General features: G+C 36.5%; 1 protein-coding gene across 1 annotated transcript in view; it reads left to right on the forward strand.

Moving 5' to 3' along the window:
• UNC13C (unc-13 homolog C) overlaps positions 1 to 25,168 on the forward strand; it is a gene marked incomplete at both ends in the record, with an annotated part of 584,133 nt that overhangs the window by 184,349 nt on the left and 374,616 nt on the right. Inside the window, 2 exons of the mRNA XM_079701234.1 lie at positions 14,075 to 14,153; positions 16,325 to 16,396. Coding sequence (XP_079557360.1) covers positions 14,075 to 14,153; positions 16,325 to 16,396 — 151 coding nt within the window. The remainder of the gene's footprint in view (positions 1 to 14,074; positions 14,154 to 16,324; positions 16,397 to 25,168) is intronic.

Genomic DNA, 25,168 nt, shown 5'->3' on the forward strand with positions numbered 1-25,168 from the left:
CTATTTTCCTGGTCTGAGTAATCCTACCATAGCCAATTTCAGGCTATCAAAGTCACATCACTGAATGTGGAGTTTGGGAAAGATGTATACAGTCTGCTTTCCAGAGCCATGAGACCAGCTCCAGTATACCACTGGTTGCATTGGATAAAATGGAAGTAATAGTACCAAGTGTCCTTTCCCACAACTCTCATTTTTTGTCTCAGTGTTCTCTCTCAAGATAAAAAGTGTAATGAATGCAATGCTAGTGAGACTTCTAGGTAGGGATACCATATTTGATAAATCTAGTCTTAGTTGCTTTTTCTAGAGAAAATCAAAAGGATTAAGTTTGCATGAGAGCCGCCTAGCCTGTGAGCAGGACTCAGATCAGGTCGCAACCTTAGCTTCCATCCCCTACAGCAGTATTTTGATGGGTGCAAAAGTCTATTTTTCCCTTATATGTTGCCCCCAGGTTATAAGGCAAGAGCTTATAGTAGACTACTTCTTGCTGGCTTATTCACTCACTCTTAAGACCTATGCATTTTTTATGGGACCCTAATTGTATTGGCTCACATGATTTATCTTGCATCAGGAGGAAAAATTACCAAGTTGTGATTCCAGGAGCTAATATATCCTGTGGCCAGCACTTGCCTACTGGTTAAGGATGCTACCTTTGTTCCATTATCATATTGCTTGCACTTTACAAACAAACTTGACATGTATTGCGAGCATGGAAGTTGCTGAGTTCTTGTACCAAACTTCTGAGGAGAGATCCATGGGATGGATGCATGGACAGCCAGGCATGCAACTAAGGGAAAAATTCAGGAGGATCTTTGTATCATTTTTGTGTTAATGATCACATTAAGAAATATGCCCGTTCTCAAGTAACTATACTTAAACATCATGGGCCAGGTGATTCTTGCCCAAATCCAGAGACTCATATACAGTCATTGAAAACCAGCTCCAATATCAGCATATATGGCGAGAACACTGCTGATCATGAATATGGTAAGGTGTTACTTATAGGAGCCAAGCAGAATAAACAAGGTTTTCCCATTTTCTGCTTCTCCAGTCAGCACAGTCAAACCCCCCAAATCTACAGGGTTTGGTTTCCTCTGTCTCTCTTCCATTCTAATTACATCTATGTTTGTTTGTTTGTTTGAAATACTGGCTTTAAAAAGTGTTTCTAGAATACTAGTTTGACAGTGCTAGCAGAGTTGATGCCACAGTAGGTTAAACATAGATGGATTTACATTTGTTTAAATAACTTTAATTACCTTTTGGCTGGGTGTGTGCTTTTTAAAGCTCCATTTCAATTCCAGTAACTGTACCTGAAAATGCAAGGCATATCCATCAGGAACAAACAGGAACAACAATACTTATTCTCTATTTAACCCCTGACTGCATTGGGTAAGTAAAGCTAAGAACAGTGAGAACAATGTTTTGGATTAGAGAAATAATGACTTGATTTGTTTTTCAATTTTCAGAGAAGCATACCTTCTGGAATAATAATCTTTGTTCCAGATCCTGAGGCAGGCAAGAGAACTGGGACAGTGTTTTGATTTCTAGTTACTTGAGATTCTAAATGTACATATTTATTTGCCTTAAAAAGGAATGTCTAAAAAATAACTGAAAAGTATTCTTCCAATCATTAATTTTACTGTTATTTACTAAGTAGTATGTGTACTAATACTAATATATGTCAAATCCTATACTAAATACTAGAGATGAAAAATAAGTTATATATAGTCCCTGTTTTTGAGGAGTCCATAATCTGAGTGAAAATCAGATATGAGCAAATAATTATCATTATAGAAGGAGTAAATTGAGTATAGTGGTAGCATGGTCAAATTGGTCCTTGGCTGTTAAATAAAGTTGTTTAAGATCACGCAGTTGAATTTTGTTCACTTCGTAGGCTTCTGATCCCTTGTACGACCCTGGGCAGTCACTCCTCTGAGTACCTGCCTGAGTTGCAGAGGAATGATTTTGCAGCAGATGGATAGGTTAGGGAAGCCACTTCTTAACTTACTAAGCATAATAGGTGGTTGTGCTCGAAACTTTCATAAGTATGAGAATGTCGCTGAGTCCAGTGGTTCCAGAAGTTTTCCAGCCATAGGACGTGAGATCCAGGGAGTCAGAGCACAGATGAAGCTATTGAGGGAGAGAAGTAACAGACTTGGAATCAGTGGTCAGAGAAACATTTTAAAAAATAAATAATTCATATTATAATATTCTGTCCCTGCATATTTGTTTCAGTTGGAATCCCTCCAACACCCACTCCCTGGTTGGCAATTCATTAAACCAGTACTTGGTATATATTTATTGTTTTTCTAAAAGTATATTTTAATTCTACTGCAAGAATTCTGTAATATCCCTTAAAATAATGAGACAGCCATGGGATAACCTATCACCAGGGCTTGAGTCAGTTATGTTATCCGTGAACGGGGTACTTCCTGAGATACACAAGAGCTTGAGTTTTCTTCACTCTTTGTTCTTTTTCCTTTGTGGTGAGCAGGGCCTCAGGGTCTTTCTTGGTACTACCTATCAAAGGTAGACCACTGGGTAGGGTGTGTCTTTCTTCTGAGCTAAATTCTGGGCCATGTTTAGTGTTTCTGTTAGCATAGAGCAAATTATAAAAAGGATTCAAAAAACCTTGAGAATAAGAGACCGCTTGGGCTGTGAAAGTCTGGCAACCACCTAACGGCTTAGTCTCTGCCTTTAGGTACTACCAATTTTCATTAGTGATTGGAGAGGGATTGTTAAGAAACTAATTTTCATTATTGATAGGAGACGGATTGTTTAAAATTTCAGGGGATTAAATATTTCAGGGTAGCATATTTCTAAAGAATATTATGATTAAAAGGAATCTGAGGTTTCAGCTTTGAGAAATGTACTTCCTTTGCTATTGTATATTTGATTGTATTTAATGGCTTCTAAGTAAAGCATATTAAGAAGCTGGTATTTCATTAATTTACAAATGATTATATTTTATAAACTATATGTAAATGAATGCTGAGTTTTTCCAGAGAGAGATTACTAAGAAAATTAGCTTTAAACCAAGGAACATTAATACACACAATTTCATATTTACTATAGCTTTGTGCCACAGAAGCCTAGTTTAGGAGTTTAAAAACTAACACCCTAAATCAAGACCCTATGTGGCAAGAATTTTAATTAAAGGGACATTTTTTTCCAAATAATAACAATTGCTTAGTCACGAGAAAATTTGGGGGCTGCATATTTTATTTGTTTTCTGTTGTGTAGTATGTGATGTTATGAGTTTAATCTAGGTGCAGATAATGTTATGGAAGGGGTAAGAAAAGTTTCTTGTGCAGGGAATTGCAAGCCTTAGAAAATGCTATATTGTCTATTTGATAAACAATCTGTTAAGGAAATGAGACCTAGAAAGTATATATAATAATTGAGTTGTTAGAAGTTAATTCCTGACACCTGACACTGTCCCCGTGAGACTAACATTGAGAAATTTTCAGGGGAGTGTTTAACAGCTGCACTATAGGTTTTCACTTGTGCAACTCATTGTGTGCTAAAACCTAGGACTATTTGGTTGTTTTGCTATGAAAAATATTTTTTAATAATTAGAAATATAGCTGCAATCTCCATTACTAACAGAATGGTGAATCTTTCACATCCCCTTTATGTCTTTAAAAACTTAAAAATGACATTAGCTTTTGAAAAATAATGTAAAAATGAATAATGAGGTAGTCAGCATTTCTGAAACAATGTTTCAAAAGAACAAGGATTTGAAAGGAAAAGCCTGCTTAAAGTGCTAAGGCACATTACAGAGTGGTGAGAGATCAATGCCTAGGAAAGGAGAAAGTAATTTAGTGGAATACAAAGGCTCTCCTTGGCAACGAGGCCATTTACTCTTTAAAATATTATAGCAGTTTGAATTGGAAATTTTACCAGAGTTCATAAAGTGGAATGAAAGGGTTGAAAAGAAAGTGGTGAAACCATCTCAGTCAAGACCCTCATTAAGGAATCCAGAATTACTTCAACAATCTTTTAGACCATCTCTCTGTCTCCTTTATCTGTCCTCTAATCCATCGTGAACAGCACTGCCAGACTGGTCTTCTTAAAACATTGCTTTCATCATGTTAGCCTCATGGCTACCTACTCACAGCAGGATGGACATGGCAGTTCTGTTCAAGATGAACTGCGATAAGGAAGTTAGTAATTAGAAAGTCAATGGAAAGAATTCCAGGTATAATAGGATAACATTCACAACAAAAATAGTGGTGATCCAAATATAAAGAAAGATACAAATGAGAGACAATGTGAGGAAGGAAAAGAAACTGTGATGAATGGAAACGGACAAGACTTGGTACCTCTTGGATATTAGAAGCAAAGGAGAGGGGGGAAAGGCATTAGTGGTGTTCTGGAGTCCTGAGAATTTCTAGCTAGCTGCTGTAAGCTGGGTATCTTGAACAAGCATTTAAATTTTGTTGCAGCTGAGTTTCTGTATGCCTAAAATACAAGACTGTTAGAATATATAATATCTTAGGTTGCTTAAGTTTTTCAACTTGGATTAGCTGTTATTAAGGAGTTTAAGCCTCTGCAACTGGACAAATGGTGATAGTATTAAAATCCGAGAAATCAAAAGGAGACATCCAAAATAATTTGCAGGAAAGATAGTTGGTTCTAAAATGGATGTCTTTACTTGAAAGTGCTGACAGGTTTGTGGAAATATGCAAGAACACTTAAAAACTATTCATTGATACCCACTGTACTCCAGGCACTCAGCAAAACAAACATGCTCCTTGCCTACTTCAGTGAAGTCAGTTCATACACAAATTTACTGTATGAACTAGAGAAAGAGTAAGAGAATGAAAGCAAGAAAGAGAAAGGAAACCATTTTAAAATGATGGCATCACTAACCATAAGAGAAATGCAAATCAAAACTACAGTGAGGTATCACCTCACACCAGTCAGAATGGCAATCATCAGAAAATCTACAAACAGTAAATGCTGGAGACGGTGTGGAGAAAAGGAAACCCTCTTGCACTGTTGGTGGGAATGTAAATTGATACAGCCATTGTGGGGAACAGTATGGAGGTTCCTTAAAAAACTAAAAATAGAACTACCATATGACCCAGCAATCCCACTACTGGGCATATACCCTGAGAAAACCATAATTCAAAAAGAGTCGTGTACCACAATGTTCATTGCAGCTTTATTTACAATAGCCAGGACATGGAAGCAACCTAAGTGTCCATCGACAGATGAATGGATAAATAAGATGTGGCACATATATACAATGGAATATTACTTAGCCATAAAAAGAAATGAAATTGAGTTATTTGTAGTCAGGTGGATGGATCTACAGTCTGTCATACACAGTGAAGTAAGTCAGAAAGAGAAAAACAAATACCATATGCTAACACATATATGTGGAATCTAAAAAAAAAAAAAATGGTTCTGAAGAACCTAGGGGCAGGACAGGAATAAAGATGCAGATGTAGAGAATGGACTTGAGGACACAGGGAGGGGGAAGGGTAAGCTGGGACAAAGTGAGAGAGTGTCATTGACATACATATGCTACCAAAAGTAAAATAGCTAGTGGGAAGCAGCTGCATAGCACAGGGAGATCAGCTCAGTATTTTGTGACCACCTAGAGGGGTGGGATAGGGAGGGTGGGAGGGAGGGAGATGCAAGAGGGAGGAGATATGGGGATATATGTATATGTATAGCTGATTTACCTTGTTATACAGCAGAAACTAACACGACATTGTAAAACAATTATACTCCAATAAAGATGTTTAAAAAAAAAGTTATGGCAATTCAACATGCCAGTTCACTATTTTACTGACATTTGCCCAGAATGAGCAAGAGTTGTAAGATAAGAATATGCTATACCTGACAAAGTTTCATTTCCCTTTGGCCTCGCAGATGGGAACAGCATTGTCCCACTGCACATAATTTTCTGTATTTTTTATACAGCTATGGCCTCTAAACTCAAGCCTATTACGCTCACCCCTTGCTGTCTGTGGGAGATTGGTTCCAAGGCTCTCACAGTTACCAAAATTTGAAGATGCCTAAGTTCCTTGTATAAAATGGTGTAGTATTTGTGTATAACCTATGTACATCCTCCTGTATACTTTTAATCACCTCTAGATTACTTACAATAGCAGGTAGAATGTAAATGCTATTTAGATAGTTGTAAATGCTATGCAAATAGTGGCCAGCACACAGAAAATTCAATTTTTGCTTTTGGGAACTTTCTGGATTATTTTTTCCCAAATTTTTTCAACCTGCAGTTGATTGAACCTAGTAATGTGGAACCAGTAGATATATAGGACTGGCTCATCTCACTCTCCACCAAGCAACTAGTGATCACTCCAAGGCAAAAGGAAATATGGCTGTGCCAGTTTTACTGAGAGACATCACGTTGCTCTCTAATGTAGTTCCCTTCACAGAGATCATCAGTGGTAGTTTAGGGGACTAGATGTGATTTTCAGTAAAGACAAATATCCTACTTTATGGCCACAGTTCAGAGAACCCAGGAAGTAATGAAGAGAAGATAGAGGAGTCTGGCATGATTAGTACTAGGGAGAAGCTTTATGCTTTGAATTTTATTTCTGTTTTAAGTCAGGGCTTAGACAATTATTTGAGAGGATAAAGCAGTGTTTTTCAAGATTAGAGCTAACAGAAAAAATGGACTTGGTTGGAGCATCTGTGAGACCTTTGTTCAACATAAAGTGAAATAACTGGGACCAGGATTGTAGATGAGGGTTAGGCAAGGAATAAGCTCAGCCAAGATGCATGCTCATCAGGGCTGAGGCACTAATCAAAACGAGACCAGCAGAGGAAAGAAGTCTAGACCAAAGCTGAGTCAGAAGAGGAAGTGAATAACGCTCAGAATACCACATGGGATGCAATCACAAATTTGGCTTTCTGCCCTTCTCTTGCTTTAATTATTTAAGTAGATAGCTACCCACAAGTGCATGTGTGCCAGAGACTGTTACTAATCTATTCCTTAGTTGGAGGAATGTGACTAGTCATAGGGCAGCAGTGGGCCAGCAAACATTCCATCAACTTCAATAATGTTTCTGTTTACACAAGTCTATAATAAAATAATTGCTACCAATAATGCATAATCTACTTACACAGGTCTTCTCAATCAGCGCTCCCCACAATACCACTGTGAAGTAAATTTTGCATTTTCCATATGAGATAATCAAGGTTCATAGAGGTTAAAAAATATTTCCTGGTGGAGTAACTAGGCTCCTATCTTCTTCCAAGGACTAAGTCCTTGCCTGCTACCCCACTTCAGTGTGTGGTCCTTACCTTTCTGCTTGGTCCTCTGGCTTCTGTCTTGTTCTTTTTAGGTGTTAGGTGTCATTTCAGAGATGATAAAAACCATAGCTTGCTTAATGTCTCATCTCTCCAGTGTCAAGGCCTAGTCACTTGACCTTCCATGTTTCAGTCTTCCCTGCTACATGTCAGAGTTGGCTCTAGGGGAGTAGAGAGGAGTAAGATTTATTTCTCATTTTTTGGAAACCTATATTCTAGCAGGGACTTCCATGTAAACAAACAGAATGCGGTTTTACAGGGGCTATGGCAGAAGACTTAGAACAACTGTTCTCCAATGTTTTTCTGCCCCAGTTCAACCAAAAAGTAGGATATCCTTCTCTCAGTAACAAATATTTAATTTTAACCCACAGCTGCTGAGAAGCCCGACTGAAAAGCGAGAGGCATGATCCTCCCCCTTCTTCCTCCCCTCACTCCCCAGCCCCTTCCACTGAGCATCCTGATGTTGAGGTCACAGTCAAGTAGAGTTGGTTGAGATAGGGAGGATGTACTTACATCTATCTACCTTATGGACTGATGAGCATTATGTTCAAGTTTCATTTGGGAGGTCAGTAGGTGTTAGCTTATGCCACTCAGCAAGGAGGCCAGTACCCTCAGAGGAAGTAGCAGAGTAAAAACAGACAAGTAGGGAACAGTGTGATGCCTCCGAGGATCTACAAGAAGTTCAAGATGACTGGAGCAAGGAAGTATAGGGAGAAGTCGAAAGAGATGAGACTGGAGGAGATATCGTACCTTACTGGGATGTAAAGGGGTTTGTTCTTTGTAGGCGCTTGTAGGCGTAAGGCATATTGAGTATTAAAAAAAAGGCATCTTCAAATTTGTGTTCTAGAAAAATCACTCTGTTGGCAATGTAAAAAATGGGCTGGCAAAAATTCTAAGAAATTAGTTAACATAGGAAAGCCTGAACTAGGGCACTGTCAATGGGAGAGTTCAAGAGGGAGACAGCTGAATTGTTTTATCAATTCTACAATGCACATTTTTATACTTTGTAATGAATGGAGATGCATCTTAATAACTGATGGTGTCTTAAAAACATTAGTAGCCAAGCAGCAGTTGTAAGAGTTTACAAGCCTGCATGCTTGTAAACTTAGTTAAAAGTGCCCTGGGAAAGTGTAATCATTTTATTGTTGTTGCTGATGGTATGGCTGGACAATTGCAATCTCTTAATACTTCAGTTTAGAAAAACAATGATGATTGGAGGAAGGATCAGAGTCTTGTTTGTCTCTTTTGATGCTTTTGGTAAGGCTGAGAGCTCACCATCACCGAACTCTGCAGCAGAACTGTCTGCTTCTGGGAATACAAGAGACAGTAATGGAGCACTGTTTTCCATAATACCCAATCACTGTTGTTCTTGATGGCTTAAAAGACAGTAATTTGGAAAAAGTCCCAGACAGTGACAATTCTGGGTTGCAGAGTAATTCTGAAAGGTTGAATTTTGAATGAGAAGTTTAAGGAATAACAATTTGTTTTGCTTATATTTTCCTTTTCATATGTAGAAAAATGTGCACGACATATGACAGAAATCTATGCCATAGACAAAGTCATTTAAAGAGTGCCCTTTCAGTTAGTATAAAATTTAAATTCTAATTACTAAGAAAGCATGGTGTCAGAGATTAATTTGATTTTTTCGCAATGATATATAAAATAATGCTTTATCTTATGATAGATGGTGCCTTAGTTTTGATGAGATAAAGAATCAAAAAATCATTAGGAATTGGTGATTAATTGGCTGTGAGGAATGCGTCATCAATTACACAAACATAAATAACTCATTCGGTGTTGACAGTAATGGAAATCTTTTCCAGAAGGTGAAAAAAAAAATGAAAAGAAAATATTAGGATACAACGTATTCTAATATGCTGCAGGGGAATAATTAAAGTATATAATGATCATCAAGAAAAGTGTGTTAAAATGTATGTAAAATAGATCATGTTAAGCAAAAAAAGCAATATATATCATTGTATGTTTATCATCATTAAGTAATGAAATAAATACAAAGAGGTGTTTTTAAAAGGCTGAGAGTACAGCTGTATTAGAGGAGAGGGAGTTAATATGATTTATTGTTAACCTTTACATTGCCTTAATATTCCATAATGCTAAAAAAGATTAATTATATAGCCCTGCCCAATAAATGCCTTGGAAACATAGAAATAAACAGAAGCACTATAATTTGTTTTTTCAGGGCTGTAGTCTTCAATTAATTGAACAACTCCTTTGGATATAAACAGAGTCTACCAATTTTCTGATTTCTAATGGAAATCAGCAAGTCTCTGGATATTACCAATTAAGCATCAAGCATCCACATGCAGAAGTAGCACATCTTTGTCCCATAATCAGAAAGTACCACTTTCAGGAAACCTGCTCAATTGTTTTCATGCAGTACTTTCCTGGTGCTTTCTCAGAGTTCTTTTTCAATCCGTAGAGACTCCGTATGTTATCAGATCAATTTTGGATTAAAAATAACTACTATGTACTTAGTAAAAATCAGCTTTACCTCTTCTACCTGTGTATCAGGTTTTTAAAAATTACAGAATACTGTATATATCTTTTAGACAACATGTGTTTCTTTCTGTAACAAGATAATTAACCCAAGTCAAGGTATATAGCCATATACTTTTATACTCAGATGTTATTAAACTCAGTAAACTTCTTTTAGTATAATTATGCAAAGAACTAAGGAATAAAACCATGAAAAATATGAAGACTTTTTAATAGAACAAATGTTGGATTAGAACACATCTCAATTTAGCCTGTAAAATTATATCCATTGTCAATTATATGTGATCATTGACGTTCCAGATATTTCTGTAGATCTCCTGATCATTTGTAATGCCTGTAGTCTAAAGGTCTCCTTTTTTCTTGGGAGAACACTTGAATAGCTGGAGAGGAACCACTTGGGAAGAATTGGGACTATCTTATACAGTAATACAGTGTTTCTAATTCGAAGATAATACCCTTAGAATAATTTTTTTTAAATTCAAATACTAGCAGCACCTTTACTAGGACAGGCCTCTGATTTCCTCCTACCAAAAAAAAAATATATATTGGTTATTAAGAACATGAGGTTTGAGGCAAGACACTCCTGCAATGGAAATCAAGCTCTACCAGATATTTCTAGGCCTGGGGAAATTGCTCAGTTTAAGGTTTATTAAAGGTAAAATGGGATTAATGGGAAACCTCAACTCATTGTAAATGTGGAATAATGTAATCATATAAGCAGTAGAGTATGGTAAGCCAAATCCTGGCAGTGCTAACTCTGACTTAGATAATGACCTTTGGGATGATTCTGAACTATTCTGTGCTTCCATTTCCTCACTTATAAAATGAGAGAAATAATTCTAGTTATACCTTATTGGATTTTTTGAGAATAAAATGAGGTAATGCTTGTAAAGACTGGCTATGATGGATAGCATTCTCTCTGGCTCCTGGTAAGCGCCACATAAATATTAGCTAGAATTAGCTAGTTTGCTTGCCAAAGTTAAAGATGGCTTAATCCAATCAGCTATACCAGAAAGGGTTGAAATCAAACAGCTTCTTCCCTAGAATTAGACTTCCCTTCAGAATTACTTGTCTGCTGTTGCCTGTGTTGATGACTCGCTGTGACCTCCTGATTATCAAGCCTGGCTCATTTCTTTAACGGATATCCATGAACTTGACCTCTTGCCTATAAGGCAATAATTTACTTACCTACTGTTCTTTCCAGGCTTCACCATTTTTTTGTTATCTAATCGCTCCCAGATCTCTCCTGGTTAGGAAGTCTCTCAGTAAATATTACAAAAATATTTGTGTAGAGCTTCACAGTATTCACCAAGCACTTCTCTATTCATGAGGTGAGGCTATTAGGCAGATTTTTTTTTTTTTTTTTAAGATTCAGGTTTGAAATAAAAGTTTTATTATTACTTGATGGATAAGCTCATTAAAGTATACATTTATACAAACTTCTCATGGTAATGCTGAAAATGTAAAATTATAAGGAAACACAACCTGATAAAGAACATTATGGGGACTATCTGTGAAGGTTAAGAGAACATTTTTATTGCATTACAATTTAAAAATATAGGTTTAATGAAAGTAAATGACAAACTCAGAGGGGACAGAGATGAATTTTGGATCCATGTCTTCTAACTTGGGTTCAAGTTTGGCCTGGGTTCTTGGATATCTCTGTTCTGATGAGAGAAGCATAAGGGTGAAGTGTGAGGTTCAAGAACATATATATGTGTAATTGATTCCTGAATTTGTGAAAATATGAGGTTGCTCAAAATTCTAGGCTGGCTTGGAAATTAAGTTCCACAAGAAGGAAAACATAAAGAAAATAAATAATTTGTTATTGATAGGAAGAAAACACATAACTCATTTATATAACACTTGGCAGTTTATAAATCATTTTCTCAATTGAGAAAATTATCACCATTATCACAATTGAATGTGTTTCTTTACAAAGTTATTAAAGTAACTTCAAAACATTTCAAAACATTTGGAGGCAGTTAGTATGATTGCTATGTAATGTGGTGGAAAGACATTTATTGATGAACATTTTATGCCATTATTATTCTGTTCACAGAGGAGAGAAAGTAGAAACTGCTTGGAATCAGAGCCTTAGACTGGAGCAAATGAAACTGGAAAAATCCTTTTAGGAACTCACTCGCATAATCCTTTTCCCATATATTTGATGTTTGGGATGTGGGAGGGTCAAGGCAGGGAGAAGGCAAGAATATGGAAATAGGATAGGAGGGAAGCAAGACGTCACACAGAGAGTAGTAGTCTTTCTGAAGATGAGTGTTGCAAAGAAAAAAAAATATTCACTGCCCTTTCCTCCTCCTATACTCTGCAGTTTCTTGCAATTCATAAGAAGATGCTGCCAATAATTCTTTTGTGATTGCAGTTCTTGATCTCTGACTGTCACCGTGACTATTACAGCCCTTAACCTACAGAGTGTCAATTGGCCTTATTCTAGAAAATGATGGAAGCTATATTAACTCCTTTTTCACAGGTTCAGTGGTGGACTACTTAAGTGTTATCTCCCCCTACCACACACAGTCTCCCCTCCCATCTTTTATTCCTTACCCCTCTTCTTTCTTTCCTCTTCCTTGATCTCTGCCCCACAATTACTCTTGTCCTGTATTCTATGATCTACAGGTAAATTTTAGTTCAGGTGTGTGACCTTAAGTATATTCTGTTCATCACTGACATCCTTCTTACCCATGTGCAGTGGTTTTAATATTTCACATTTATTACTGCATTTGGTCCTCATTTTCAGACATGTACTTTATGGCATTATTACTGTTTATTACCATCTTATCTTTATTAATATTTTGCTTTTATTAATATTTTGTATGTGTTGTATAATGCATTTTTGTAATTTGTCCAAGATCACCAGATTGGTACAACTGGAAGTATTTGAATTAAGACTGTGGCTACTAAGAGAGATCCAATAAGACAAAGGTTTCCCTTTGTTAAATTAAGCAGCAGAAATGAAGAAACAATCTGTGTCAGTGAAAATTGGACAGTAAAATGCTGATAACATATTTTTGGCTGTTGTAGCCTATTCCAGTGGCAGAGCTGCCCACCTAAACCCAGCAGTATGAATTGTGGTGTTTCTGGTGCAAAAGCTGACTCTCAGCTAGAGGTTAGTAGGGGTTTTGCAGTTCAAGTGAGTGGAAGGAGTAGCTGTCATCAATGACGTTAGCACCTTTTTGGTTGTATAAAAAGAGTAGCTTTAATGCAATAAAAAATCAAAGTCAGGGCTTCCCTGGTGGCTCAGTGGTTGAGAGTCCGCCTGCCGATGCAGGGGATACGAGTTCGTGCCGTGGTCCGGGAAAATCCCACATGCCGCGGAGCGGCTGGGCCCGTGAGCCATGGCCGCTGAGCCTGCGCATCCGGAGCCTGTGCTCCGCAACGGGAGAGGCCACAACAGTGAGAGACGCGCATACCGCAAAAAAAAAAAAAAAAAAAAAAAAATCAAATTCAATCAATTAAAGTTATTTTAATAAGTATTAATATTAATATATTTTAAAATTAGTTTAAATTGCAAAGATGGCACATGCTTATTATAAAAACATTGGACATTAACAGATTTATAACATAGGGAGAGTCTTCTCTTTTTCTATCACCCAGTTTCTTTCACTCCACAGAGGTAACTACGGTTTACCAATTTGGTGAATATATTTCTAGAAATTTTCTGTGTATATATAAATGCACATACAAACGTGGGACCATACGAAACATAATAATATGCAAACTTGCTTTCTGAACATACTAAGTATTTTTTCATATATACACATATATTTACCTTATTCACTATAACGATTGCATCCTTCCCATTGTATAATATACTATAATTCATTCAATCAGTATACTGTTGTTGAATATTTAGGTTACCTAGCTTTTGTTGTTACTACAAAAAAAAAGTTGCAGTGAACATCCTTGTATAACAAATTATTATAATCTTGTGCATTTATCTTTAGATAATTCAGATAAGTGGAAATTCTTATATTGGAATAATCACTAATATTTTAGATGTGTCTATAAATCCTTGAGATGCCACTTTGGAGTTCAATCTGTGAAGATGCAATATACACAAAACATAGTATTTTTACAATAAAAGTAATTTTTTTTTTTCTACCATTGCAGACAGACCAAACTTTCAGCAAAACTGGTTTGGTTCTGTTTCTTCCTCGAGGTGCAAAGTTCCATATACCTAACAATTTCAGTTGTCCTCTTATAAAGAGTCAGTTAACCATTAAAATCATTCCTTTTTCCCCTCTTTCAGAGCCGGGTGGGAACTTTATGGTATTGATAGTATGCCAGATCTCCGAAGGGAAAAAACTCTGCCTATTGTACGAGATGTGGTGAGTCACTCCTGTTTAATTCATTTTGACTACATACGTTGTCTTTATCTTTATTAGATGTCATATTGTCCTTCTCATTAAATGCCTAGCCTGTAAATATTTCATAGAATAAAACACAGAAGAAGCTGGATGCTAGCAAGTGTTATATTTATTATTTCTTTAAAATCTATTAGAGGGAGGAAATAACTCTAACCTTTTGACAGCTTTTAATATCAGTTGAAATTACAAATTGAGTTAAAATGGCCCTATAATTGAGCAGAAGGAAGTCACACAGCATGCAAAGTGGGCTGCTGCAACTGGGCTTTGATGACCACAGTTTACTTTGCAGTTGAAGGCTAGATTTGACAGTCTTCATCTTAACCTAGTAAACTTTATGCTTTACGAAGCATGCAGATAATATTAATCAGTTCCTTATTCTCATATATTAAGATCAAGTCTAGCCAAATTAATAAGCTGTTCCACTCTCCAAAGAAAACCATGGCTTCCAAATCATTAAAACCTTTATTGGCCCTGAACATAACTCTGAATGACAAACTCTCCTATAAGGAAATATGCTGGGGACTGCTTAGAGATGCAAAGAAATGATAATAGTCTGTATTAAATTCTAGAAACAAATAGCCCATCAACATGAAAAAGAAATGTTTTCTATCATTTGCATTGTTTTCATGTTTTTCTGGAGGCTTATTCTTAATAGTTTATTAAATGAAAATGTATTTTCCCTCAGAGAAACTGAAGTTTTCCTTTTAGCAACAATGTACACAATTTCTTGATACCAGTAATTTTCAATTTTGCTATGAAAACCTTCATCTGAAGTTCATCACTTTAGTTTTAAATTAGGAAAGACAAAATCTTGCCTGGAAAAATCTTATGCTGGAAAGCATGATATGTCTGTACAATTAGCTCAGATTCCTGCCATTATAGTGTGACGTTATTTTTAAGTGTTAGGCTTATTTAACATTATTATACTCTTTTCTCACCTGTCGTATGTCTAATTATTTATATTTTGTTTTCTCTGTCACTTGGACACTTCAGGCCATGGTAAGTGACTTTCATTTTATTTAATTAATACTTGGCAATCTTCTCAAATGTACACTGCTCTTATTCATGGGATCAAAGAGAGCAAGATGGGGAAATAAAAAGAGACATATTAGAATAAGAAGTTTGGGTTCTCCAAGATTTAACATCTAGTTCAATTCTGAAAGACAGACCAATTTACATAAACAACAGGTACAAATACAGACTAAAATAAAATAAAAACATAATTTTAGGGACAGTAGTTGTCAGAGATGGAAGATCATCTTTGGAGGTAAGTCCTCTATAAGTTTACATGGTAGGAGTTTATAAGTGAGGAGTGAGTCACCTGCTCACTTAGGACTATACTGAACCTAACTGGGCACAATGGCTTTGTAGCTCCAAGGAGATATATTTCTGACCAGATCTATTATTCCACTATGACTTCCCTTTGTTCCTAATGGGAGAGAAGATTTAATATTCCCATATAGAACTCCTGATTTCCAGAGTTCTCTATAGCACCATCGAGTATATTATATTGTATATGTTTCAGGTGGGAGCAGCATAATGGTTCTATTTTACAGGGGAAACTAAAGGGATGTGACTCTTATTTAAAATCACCTAAGTTACCAACATTGAGTGAAGAAAGCAAGTCTAATGATGATTCTCAATTGATAAAATGGACACTTGGAAGAAAATATTCTGGCCAGATATGGAAGCATATTTCAGGGAACTATGGACAACTCAAGAATCATCTAGTACCACTTGTGATTCAGGGCTATCAGACAGATCAGCTGGCTCTGTATCAATGGTTATGTTTTATGAAGGAATGTGATTATGATCGTCTTGGGGAAAAACAATGTCCTAGAAGCCTCTTGCCAGCCTAGAAACCTTGGGCTGCAAGCCTGCCTTGCTGGGCCTCAGTTTTATCATCTGTAAAATGTAGAGCCTAGGTTTGATGATCTAAAGGGACCTTTTTCAGCTTTAATGTCCTATGATTCCACATTCCGGATGAACTGGCTGACTACTGAAAATGGTAGGTCCCTATTGACTAAAGTGTGAATAGTGGTAGTCTATACTTTTACATTTTCACCTTCTGCTGAGTAATAGGTACATAGCAGTCACCTCATAATTCTGTGTTTTTTTGTTTTTTTTTTAAGACCCTGGCTGCCCGGAAATCTGGACTCTCCTTGGCTATGGTGATTAGGACATCTCTAAATAATGAGGAATTGGTAGGTGCAGAGAGTCACTTACTAACTATGCATTGATCATAGTCTGGGGAAAAGCATTCTGCCTGAGCTGCTTGTTTGTTATGTTCATTCCAAAGCTCTAGGAATAATTGGGAACATGGGGAAAGTCTGACCCTAAACAAACTTTCTCAGGGCCTCAGCTACATGATCATACAAATTATCCTGTGCTGCTCAAATATGCATGCACCTTCCCATCTTTACAAATGCTATTTCATCCTAACACAGTTTGCTTGTTACTGTCCACCTAAAAAATCCTACCCAGTTTTTACATAGTTCACGTTTTGCTTCCTTTGGGAGGCTTTCCCAAACACCCTCCTCCCCTTCTGGCTCAATTATTAGCTTCTTCCACTGGGCTTTTCTAGCATTTAATCATGACCTCCATAGTATAGTATGGTATAGCATGGTTAAGAGTGAAGGCTGCTTGGGGTGAGTCCCATCTTTGCCACTAAATTAGCATTGTTATGTCTGGTAAGTTATGTAACTTCTCTGAGCCTGAGTTCTTTCATGTGTAGTGAGATGATAATAATACAGAACATTAAGGGAGTGGATGAATATTTAACACGCTTACACAGCCTAGGGTACAGTAAACAATAAATACAAGCTGGTGTTATTATTTTTGTTACTACAGTTTGATTATTTTGCATAAGCCTTTCCTTTTAGACTCCATGAAAGTAGCACTATATCTTGTTTGTTGTTCTTGTTAAATATTTTCATCCCTATTGCTTAATACACTGTCTGACATAAGATAGATGCTTTGTCAATTCTTGTTGAATGAAAGAACCAGCCTGATTAGAAGGTACAAGTAGGTCAGGGATTCTTGAATTTGGTTCATTAGAATCAACTGGGGGAGCTTTAAAACATACTTATGTCTGAGTCTCACTCCCATGGTTCTGATTTAATTGGCTTCAAATATAGCCTGGATAGAAGAGTTTTGTTTTGTTTTGTTTAAACTTCCAGGTGATTCCAATGAGCAGTGAGTGTTGTGCCATGGTAACTGCATCCTGCACAGCCACTTTGCTGGGGCTTTTTTTTTTTTTTTTTTAATTAATTAATTAATTTTTATGGCTGTGTCGGGTCTTAGTTGCGGCACTTGGGATCTTCGTTGAGGCATGCAGGATCTTTCGTTGTGGTGCATGGGCTTCTTTCTAGTTGTGGTGTTCGGGTTTTCTCTTCTCTAGATGTGGCATGCAGGCTCCAGAGCGTGTGGGTTCTGTAGTTGTGGCACACGGGCTTAGTCGCCCTGCGGCACGTGAGATCTTAGTTCCCTGAGCAGGGATCGAACCCTCATCCCCTGCATTGCAAGGCAGATTCTTTACCACTGGACCACCAGGAAAGTCCCTCTGCTGGGGCTTTTATCCAAGACAATTTATCTGTGCCCTCCTTTATTGCAACTATGTACTCTACCTCCCCCCAATTTTAGAGACTTTGTCATTCTTAGAGAATAAAAATGTGGCCACTATTATTACTTGTTTTAAATTTCTACACACTTGCCATTTAAACACCATTATTTATATTTATTTTTCATTCTCTTCTTCCTGTCATTGTCATCTTCCACCCAAAGCCAACCTTTCCTAGGTGTCTATCAGCAAGCCGCCCTCCCCAACCCAATCAGCCCTTAAGTACTACATCAGCAATAGTACATGTCCCTTTGAATATCTGGGTGCTACATCAAGTTCAGAACATTTTTTATTGTACCATAGGATTTTTAAAATATGGCTGCTTTCCCAAGGGCTTATTCTTATCTACTGGGTTTATGACGCCATGTAATATTTTCACTATAGTTTGGATACGAGAGAAAGTAAAAGTTCTCTGGTATATGAGAAAGCCTCATAGTGCTTGCCGAATCTCAAAGTATCCAGTCTTTTGCTTTTGAGGAAATAATCAAGATGTAAGGTTTTTATTGATAGACTCCTATCCTTTCTTATATTTTAAAATTTGCTATTTGGTTTAACGCACAAATACTCATTCCTATGAAAAGTGAAGAGGAAAGCGACGGAAATTAGAGGAATGCTACTACATCTTCTGAGGCTCTGACAGAGACCACACCCTCACTTCATAGTTAAATTAGCTATTGATCTACTGTTCCTTTACTTAAACGTATCATTTTGCTTCTTTAGTTTCAGAAGACCTATGTAGAAGATATTTCTGTTTGGGTGTTGAGTGGATGAACAGAGTCCATCATCAGCTCCCTCTAAAACTCATAGAGCCCGTGTCCCTGGGGCCCATGTCTCAAAAAGCAAATGAAATATGACTTCTGTACAACAGGCATATTAAATGTCACTCTTGACAAGCTGTCACATTAAGTTATTACATGGGCAACTAACATAAATGCTGGAGCAAATACTTTCCACTTCCCAGTTCGTGAGTCCCAGGCACCCTCAATGTGAAGCATGAAATGTTTGCCTTTACATGAAGAAAAAAGGCTTGGCCATGCGGAAAATGGTAGCCCTTCTATTTGAATTAAAGAGATGTGGTAAAAAGCTCAGTCATCTCTTCCAAGCAAGGAAAGGGCTATAAAGTCTGATGCAAGATGACAGTGGGTCAGCCAGCACCACCTCCACTGACATACTGTTGGCAGTGGGCAAAGTATTGCCAGGCGCCCCCTCCATCACCAATTCTCAGTCACCACAAGGAGCTGCTGGGACTGATTGGGAATCTCCATCTAATCAGCCCTTAAGTACTACAGCTTTGAAATATTCCCATCTGGTTTAATAACACCAGACAGGATAACAATCTAGTATCCATATACCACAACAATAACCTGCCTGGCACTACACTGCGCAGCTTTGTGCTTGCTTTCTCAGTGATAGTTTCCTAGGTTTAGACCCAAGAGTAGCACAGTCAAAGTAAATCCATTCACTATTTCAACAAATATTAATTGACTGTCTTCTGTGTTTCAGGCATTGTTTCAGATTTTGGAAATAAGGCAGAGAACAACTCATTTAAAAAACCCTGCTGTCATGATGCTTATAGTGAGAGAGGAGCTGAGATACTATGTTCTGTACCTACTGTTGCTGTAGTTCATAATGGAAGCTTTTAGTAGGCAGGGGTATTTAGACTAAGACAGGCTTAGATGATGGTTATGAGAAACTCAGGTAGAGTGAGGAATCCAAATCACCAAGGCTAAAAGAGATTCTAGAACACTGTTTGTTCTATCTGGGTTGATGTCCATGTTTTGGAGGCTGGCCTAAGGGCAGGCTTATAAGGGGTGTCAATTCTCATAAAGGGTCGATTTATCTAGGAGGATAGGGGTCCTTCTTCCAATAACAGGATTCAGGCCAAGGAAAAGGGACTGGCAAGAACTAGGTGTGGGGATAAACACGATATCAGACTTGGGTCCTATTCCTAGCATGACCTAGAAAGATACGTGGAAGGAGGAAGCAGGTCAGAACACCTGTCTGGTGCCTGGGGTTCAATCTGGAAGTTGCAGTTCACCCAGGGATTCCGGACTCCCGCTCAGGAACAGGAATCTTTCATACCACGTGAACAAGTATTGAAGTGAAATGGCCTGAATTTGAATCTCAGCTCCACCTCTTATTGCCTTTGAGAACTCACTTCTTATCAATATGCTTGGTCTCCCTGAGACTTGTTTATCTCATCGTTAAATTAATGTAATAATACTTACTCACAATGAGAGAGAATTAAAGAAATGTCTTGCCAGGCACAGCAGTGGCAGTCAGGGCAGTGGGACAGGGACTTAGGATGAAGTATCCAGAGTACCTGCTAAGCCCAGTGCCTCCCTGTAACCTTTGCAACTGAGGGGCAGATTGCAGGGAGTACTGACAGGGGAGTCATCAGCAATGACACCAAATATACAGGTTATCTCTTGTTTACAAGTAGTATTGCTATTGGTGCTGCTTCTTTCCTTCTTCAAGAGAAGGAAATCATGGTCCTTGGCTTGAGAAAAATGTTGGTCCAAGTCCACCATTTACTAGCTGAGGAAACTTGGGCAAGTCACTGAAATTTTCTTGGCCTCCATTTTCTCATATGTTTGCTAATTATGTAAGATTTTTGTACCTATATTCATTAGTAAAATGACCTATGGTTTACCATATCTTTGAACAATTGTGGCATCAAGAATAAACTAATTTTATAAAATAAGTAGGGAAGCTTTCCTTTTTCACTTCTCTGGGGTGATCTGCATAAAGTAAGTGTTGCTAACCTTGAAAGACTGACAAAACTTGCCTCTAAAACCGTCCTGTACATTTTTTTGTTTTTGTTTTTGATTTTTTAGGGTGGTTATATGACTACTAAATCAATTTATGTAGTATAACAATTCTATCCATGTTATTTAAACATTTGTTCTTGAGTCAATTTTAATCATTTATATTTTTTTCCAGAAAGTTATCCTTTTTTCTAAATTTGCAAATTTACTACCGTCAAATTGTTCATATAATTATATCGTTTATAAAAGCTTGTGTTGTTTTCATCTTATTATTTATTTGTATTTTTTTAACTCTTTTATAGAATCAGTACTGCAAGAGATTCTCTGGCATTTGTTTTGTTGACTCCATATTTTGTTTCTCTGTTTTATATTTCATTTATTTCTGCTCTTATTCATCTTCTACTTTTTATATTTTCCCTGAGCTATTTTTCTAAATTATTAAGTTGCATATGTAGTTTGTTAATTTTTATTGTTGCTATTAACTACTGCATACACACAAAATAATATCTACAACATAAATGAAGGGAGTAAATAGCAGTACAAACACCTTATATCCATCATTCAGCTTTAAAAAGAGAATATTTCCATCCCTTGTGTATTCCTTCCTCATTTTCTTCCTCCTTCTAAACTTCAAAGATTTCATGTCTATCATTTTGTTGCTTCTGTTTATATTTTTACCACACTTGTATAACCTAATTTTCTTTTTGTCTTTTCTCCCAAATGCATTTTAAATTCTTAATTTTCCTCTCAGCACACTTTAGCTGCATCATACAAGTTTTGATATATAGTGCTTTTATTGTTGTTGAGATAGAATTATTTCATAAATTGTCCAGTGATTAATATTTTGACTCATCAGTTATTTAGAAAGTATATTCATTAATCTTCCAAAGATAAGGGCTTTATTTTTGTTACTGCATCGTGTTCAGAGGATGTGGACTGTATTTTCAGTCTTTAGTATTTAATTGAAGATTGCTTTATGGCTTAGTACATGATCAGCACTGTAGATATCCCATATGAGCTTTTACTGTTCAGTACATAAATTTTGGGACTTCTATATCCCTGATAAATTGTTTCTTTCAACTTTTGGTAACAATCCTGTTAATTTCTTGCATGTTTTTTCCTTAAACATATTCTATGTGATATTAATACAGCTCACTGAAGTAATTAGGTTAATATCTTCCTTGATAGAACCTTTTCTAGCCCTTTCTTTAAATCTTAATGTGTTTTATGCATATCTCATAAAAACAGATAGCTTAGTTTTAAAATTCAGTCTCAGAATTTGTCTTTTTATGGTTGGATTCAGTTTACATTTACTAAAATAAATTTGAGCTTAGTTCTATTATTTTTAAATGTTTAATTAAAATACTTTTCAAATTTTAAAGTTGATCAGTAATTCTGTCCTGAAAAAATATATAAAGATCTGAAAATGCTTAGCCTCTGATTACTACCCTCAGTGCCCACATTAGGTAGAAGGCAAGTCTAAATGTCCTATCTGAAAATGGTCTGAAAACCCAAAGATCCAAGCCCATGGAGTTTAACTGGATCCCAAACATACCTCTTAGGTTTCCACAGAATCTGCTTTTTTAAATCTGTCATTAAGTCCCATTTATGTATTTATGTATTTAGGTGCCTGGGGAATCTTTCTTTGAAGCCCTTCTACATAGTAAAATGTTTTTTTCCAACACTTACCTAGTGGGCTATATCAACTTCATTTGCCAGGTTTCCAGATCAGTTTTCCAATAAACAAAATGAATATACTAATATTTCTAGAGGATTTGGAGGGGAATCAAATGAGATAACAAATAGACAACACTTCAACCATTTTGGATGCATAAATATTAGTTATTATTTTTATGATTATCTACTTTTACTACACAGCTTTACATAGCTACACGATTGACTTTCTTGGTTTTACAAGAGAACAATAGAATGGGTTCCCTTTAAGAGGGAGGGTCACCCCTTTCCCTCTCTTCCTTTTATAATATCCTAACCCTTCTTCCTGTTCTTTCATGGCCTCTGTCAGAAGATTTATAAGAACTCAGTCTCTGCCCCAACTGGTAAGAATTAGACTTTCCAGATTAAAATGCCTAAAGTTTCTCCCAGTGGAGAAATTCAAATTATTTTTGGCCGCTTATATTTAATAAGTTACTCATCTCATACCACCTTCTTTATTTGTATATATATATTTTTTTCATTGAAAGTTTGAATTGGAGAAAAAGTGATACTTATATAGTACATGGACAAATTTACCCTAATTTGTTATCAGATCAAGTTCCATGTCATGTATTGGCATGGAACCATATTGTACTTCAGAGTGTAGATACTATATTGTCCTCTCCTTAAATTATTGAACCATCTATTTTATCACTGTTCTACCCTCTTTATTTGGACTCAGTCCATAAGGTACTTAGGTCACTGGTAATTAATACCTGTTATAAAACAATATAAGTAAAAACAAATTACTTACAGTCTTCCATGTATAGGCACATAACTTTTAGTCTCTTTTGGCACTTTCTGCTACAAAAAATTTTAGCCAAGTAATTTTAGCTTCTACAGTCAGTCTTATGTAATGATTAGTCTAATGAGTAAATCAGTCATGAAATTATGTCTGTTGTTTTTTTTTTTTTTTTTTTTTTTTTTTGTGGTATGGACCCAGCTGCTCTGCGGCACGTGGGATCTTCCCGGACCGGGGCATGAACCCATGTCCCCTGCACTGGCAGGCGGACTCTCAACCACTGCACCACCAGGGAAGCCCTATGTCTGTTTTTATACTCAGGAACTTACTCTACCATTGTTCTGTCCTCATGCTTATAACTAATTTCAAAGGTCACATTATACCTAATCTTTGCTCTGCAAATCTTTCTGATGCTTTTGTCCAGAAATAGCAAAATGATACTTAGAGGACAGTAAGTATATTTCTAAAATCATGCATCAAGTATGTGAAATATGCTTGAAAACAAGAAGCATACTTTTTTCCTGGAATTATCTAAATGTGATTGTTTTCAAGTATAGGAAAGAGATGGTTTACATAGTTCTATGAGGGAGGCCCACAGGATGCAGAGAAAAATAGAACTTCATTAGTTAAGTTGCTGGTTAACATAGGAGAGGAAAAAGGAGAAAAAGTATGTGGCAAATGGAGACAGTCAAGCTTTGTTCCTGTTATAAGTGTTAACAGTTTGTAGATTGGAATTTTGGTGGTCCAAAAACACTGGTAATTGTTCCCTGCAGGAGGCTTGATTGCTTTATTTCTCGGACTCATTTTAATTTCCCCATGTAGTTATCAATAGAAAAGGCAATTCATTCCCTGTCCTAATTGTTCAGAAAGTGATATATTAGGGCAACTCACTTTAAATTCCAGTTTCTCAGAGCAGGAATTTTTAACAAAATCTGTGTCTAAAATATGAGCATCCTCCTCTTTGTAGTCCAAAGGTTGTACTTGGCTACTAAGTCTTACCTGAGTGAGAGCAGAGTAATCATTTCTACAGATTAAAGCAGTGTTGAAACAATAAAAATCCTTACTTTCTGGAATCACACTAGTAATATAAAAATAATGTTTATTCTTTTTTACTTGATTGCAAAAGCCTGATATTGTGGCTATAAGTAGAAAAATTACTGGAAGAACATGCATCAAACCATACCTAACTTTGAAAAATTAAATTATTTTTTATTTTAATGCTTGTTTGGGTTTATAAATTACTCTTTCAGTGAGCATACATTTTATTATTATCAGAACATACATACATTTTAGCAAATAATATATGTTTGTTGTAGAAGATTTGAAAAGTTTAGAAACACTTAAAATAGATTAGCAGGAAGTCTCCCAAATTGCTGAATCCACTGTGTCCTTCAGTCCTAATTCCAGTAATTGAGCTCTGCTTGTTCTTCAGACCATCTTCTCCGTATGTCTAGTTCCTTGTTTACCTAGGCCAGAGACCCTCTCTTGATAACATAACCAGTTCCTATCCTTTCACATCAGCTTGGATCCTATTAGCTACACCCTATTATCTTTCTACCTACTCTAAGTACATGTGTGTATGTATGAAAGTATGTGTGTATATATATTTTCTCTTCCCTTTAATCCAACACTTAAAGGTCAGTTACAGGCTTCCATTTCCCATCGTCCATGGCTAATTTTACTGTTTCCCCTTGTTTTCTTCTGTTTTGTTTTTATTCAGTGCCCGATATCCTATCTTTTGCCTTATTCCACAAAAACTCCACACTCTATGTCCTTATAATCTTGTTTGATCCAGTCTTATTTTGCTGCTAAAAATACACTCGTTCCCCCAGTAAGCAGTATTCCCCTGAGACATGAGTCCCTTCTTATCAGATGTATTTTTCATGCTTTCCTCAGCTGTTCATTTCCTCAGTTTCTAAAGTGACCATCATTCCATCTTAGGCTTTGTTGGAATAAGAAATGTTTTCATAAACCATTTATTTTATTTTATTTTATTTTTTTAACATCTGTATTGGAGTATAATTCTTTTACAATAGTGCATTAGTTTCTGCTTTATAACAAACTGAATCAGCTATACATAAACATATACCTGCATATCTCCTCCCTCTTACGTCTCCCTCCCATCCTCCCTATC

This window comes from Hyperoodon ampullatus, assembly GCF_949752795.1.
Source record: "Hyperoodon ampullatus genome assembly, chromosome: 3".
NCBI lineage: Eukaryota > Metazoa > Chordata > Mammalia > Artiodactyla > Ziphiidae > Hyperoodon > Hyperoodon ampullatus.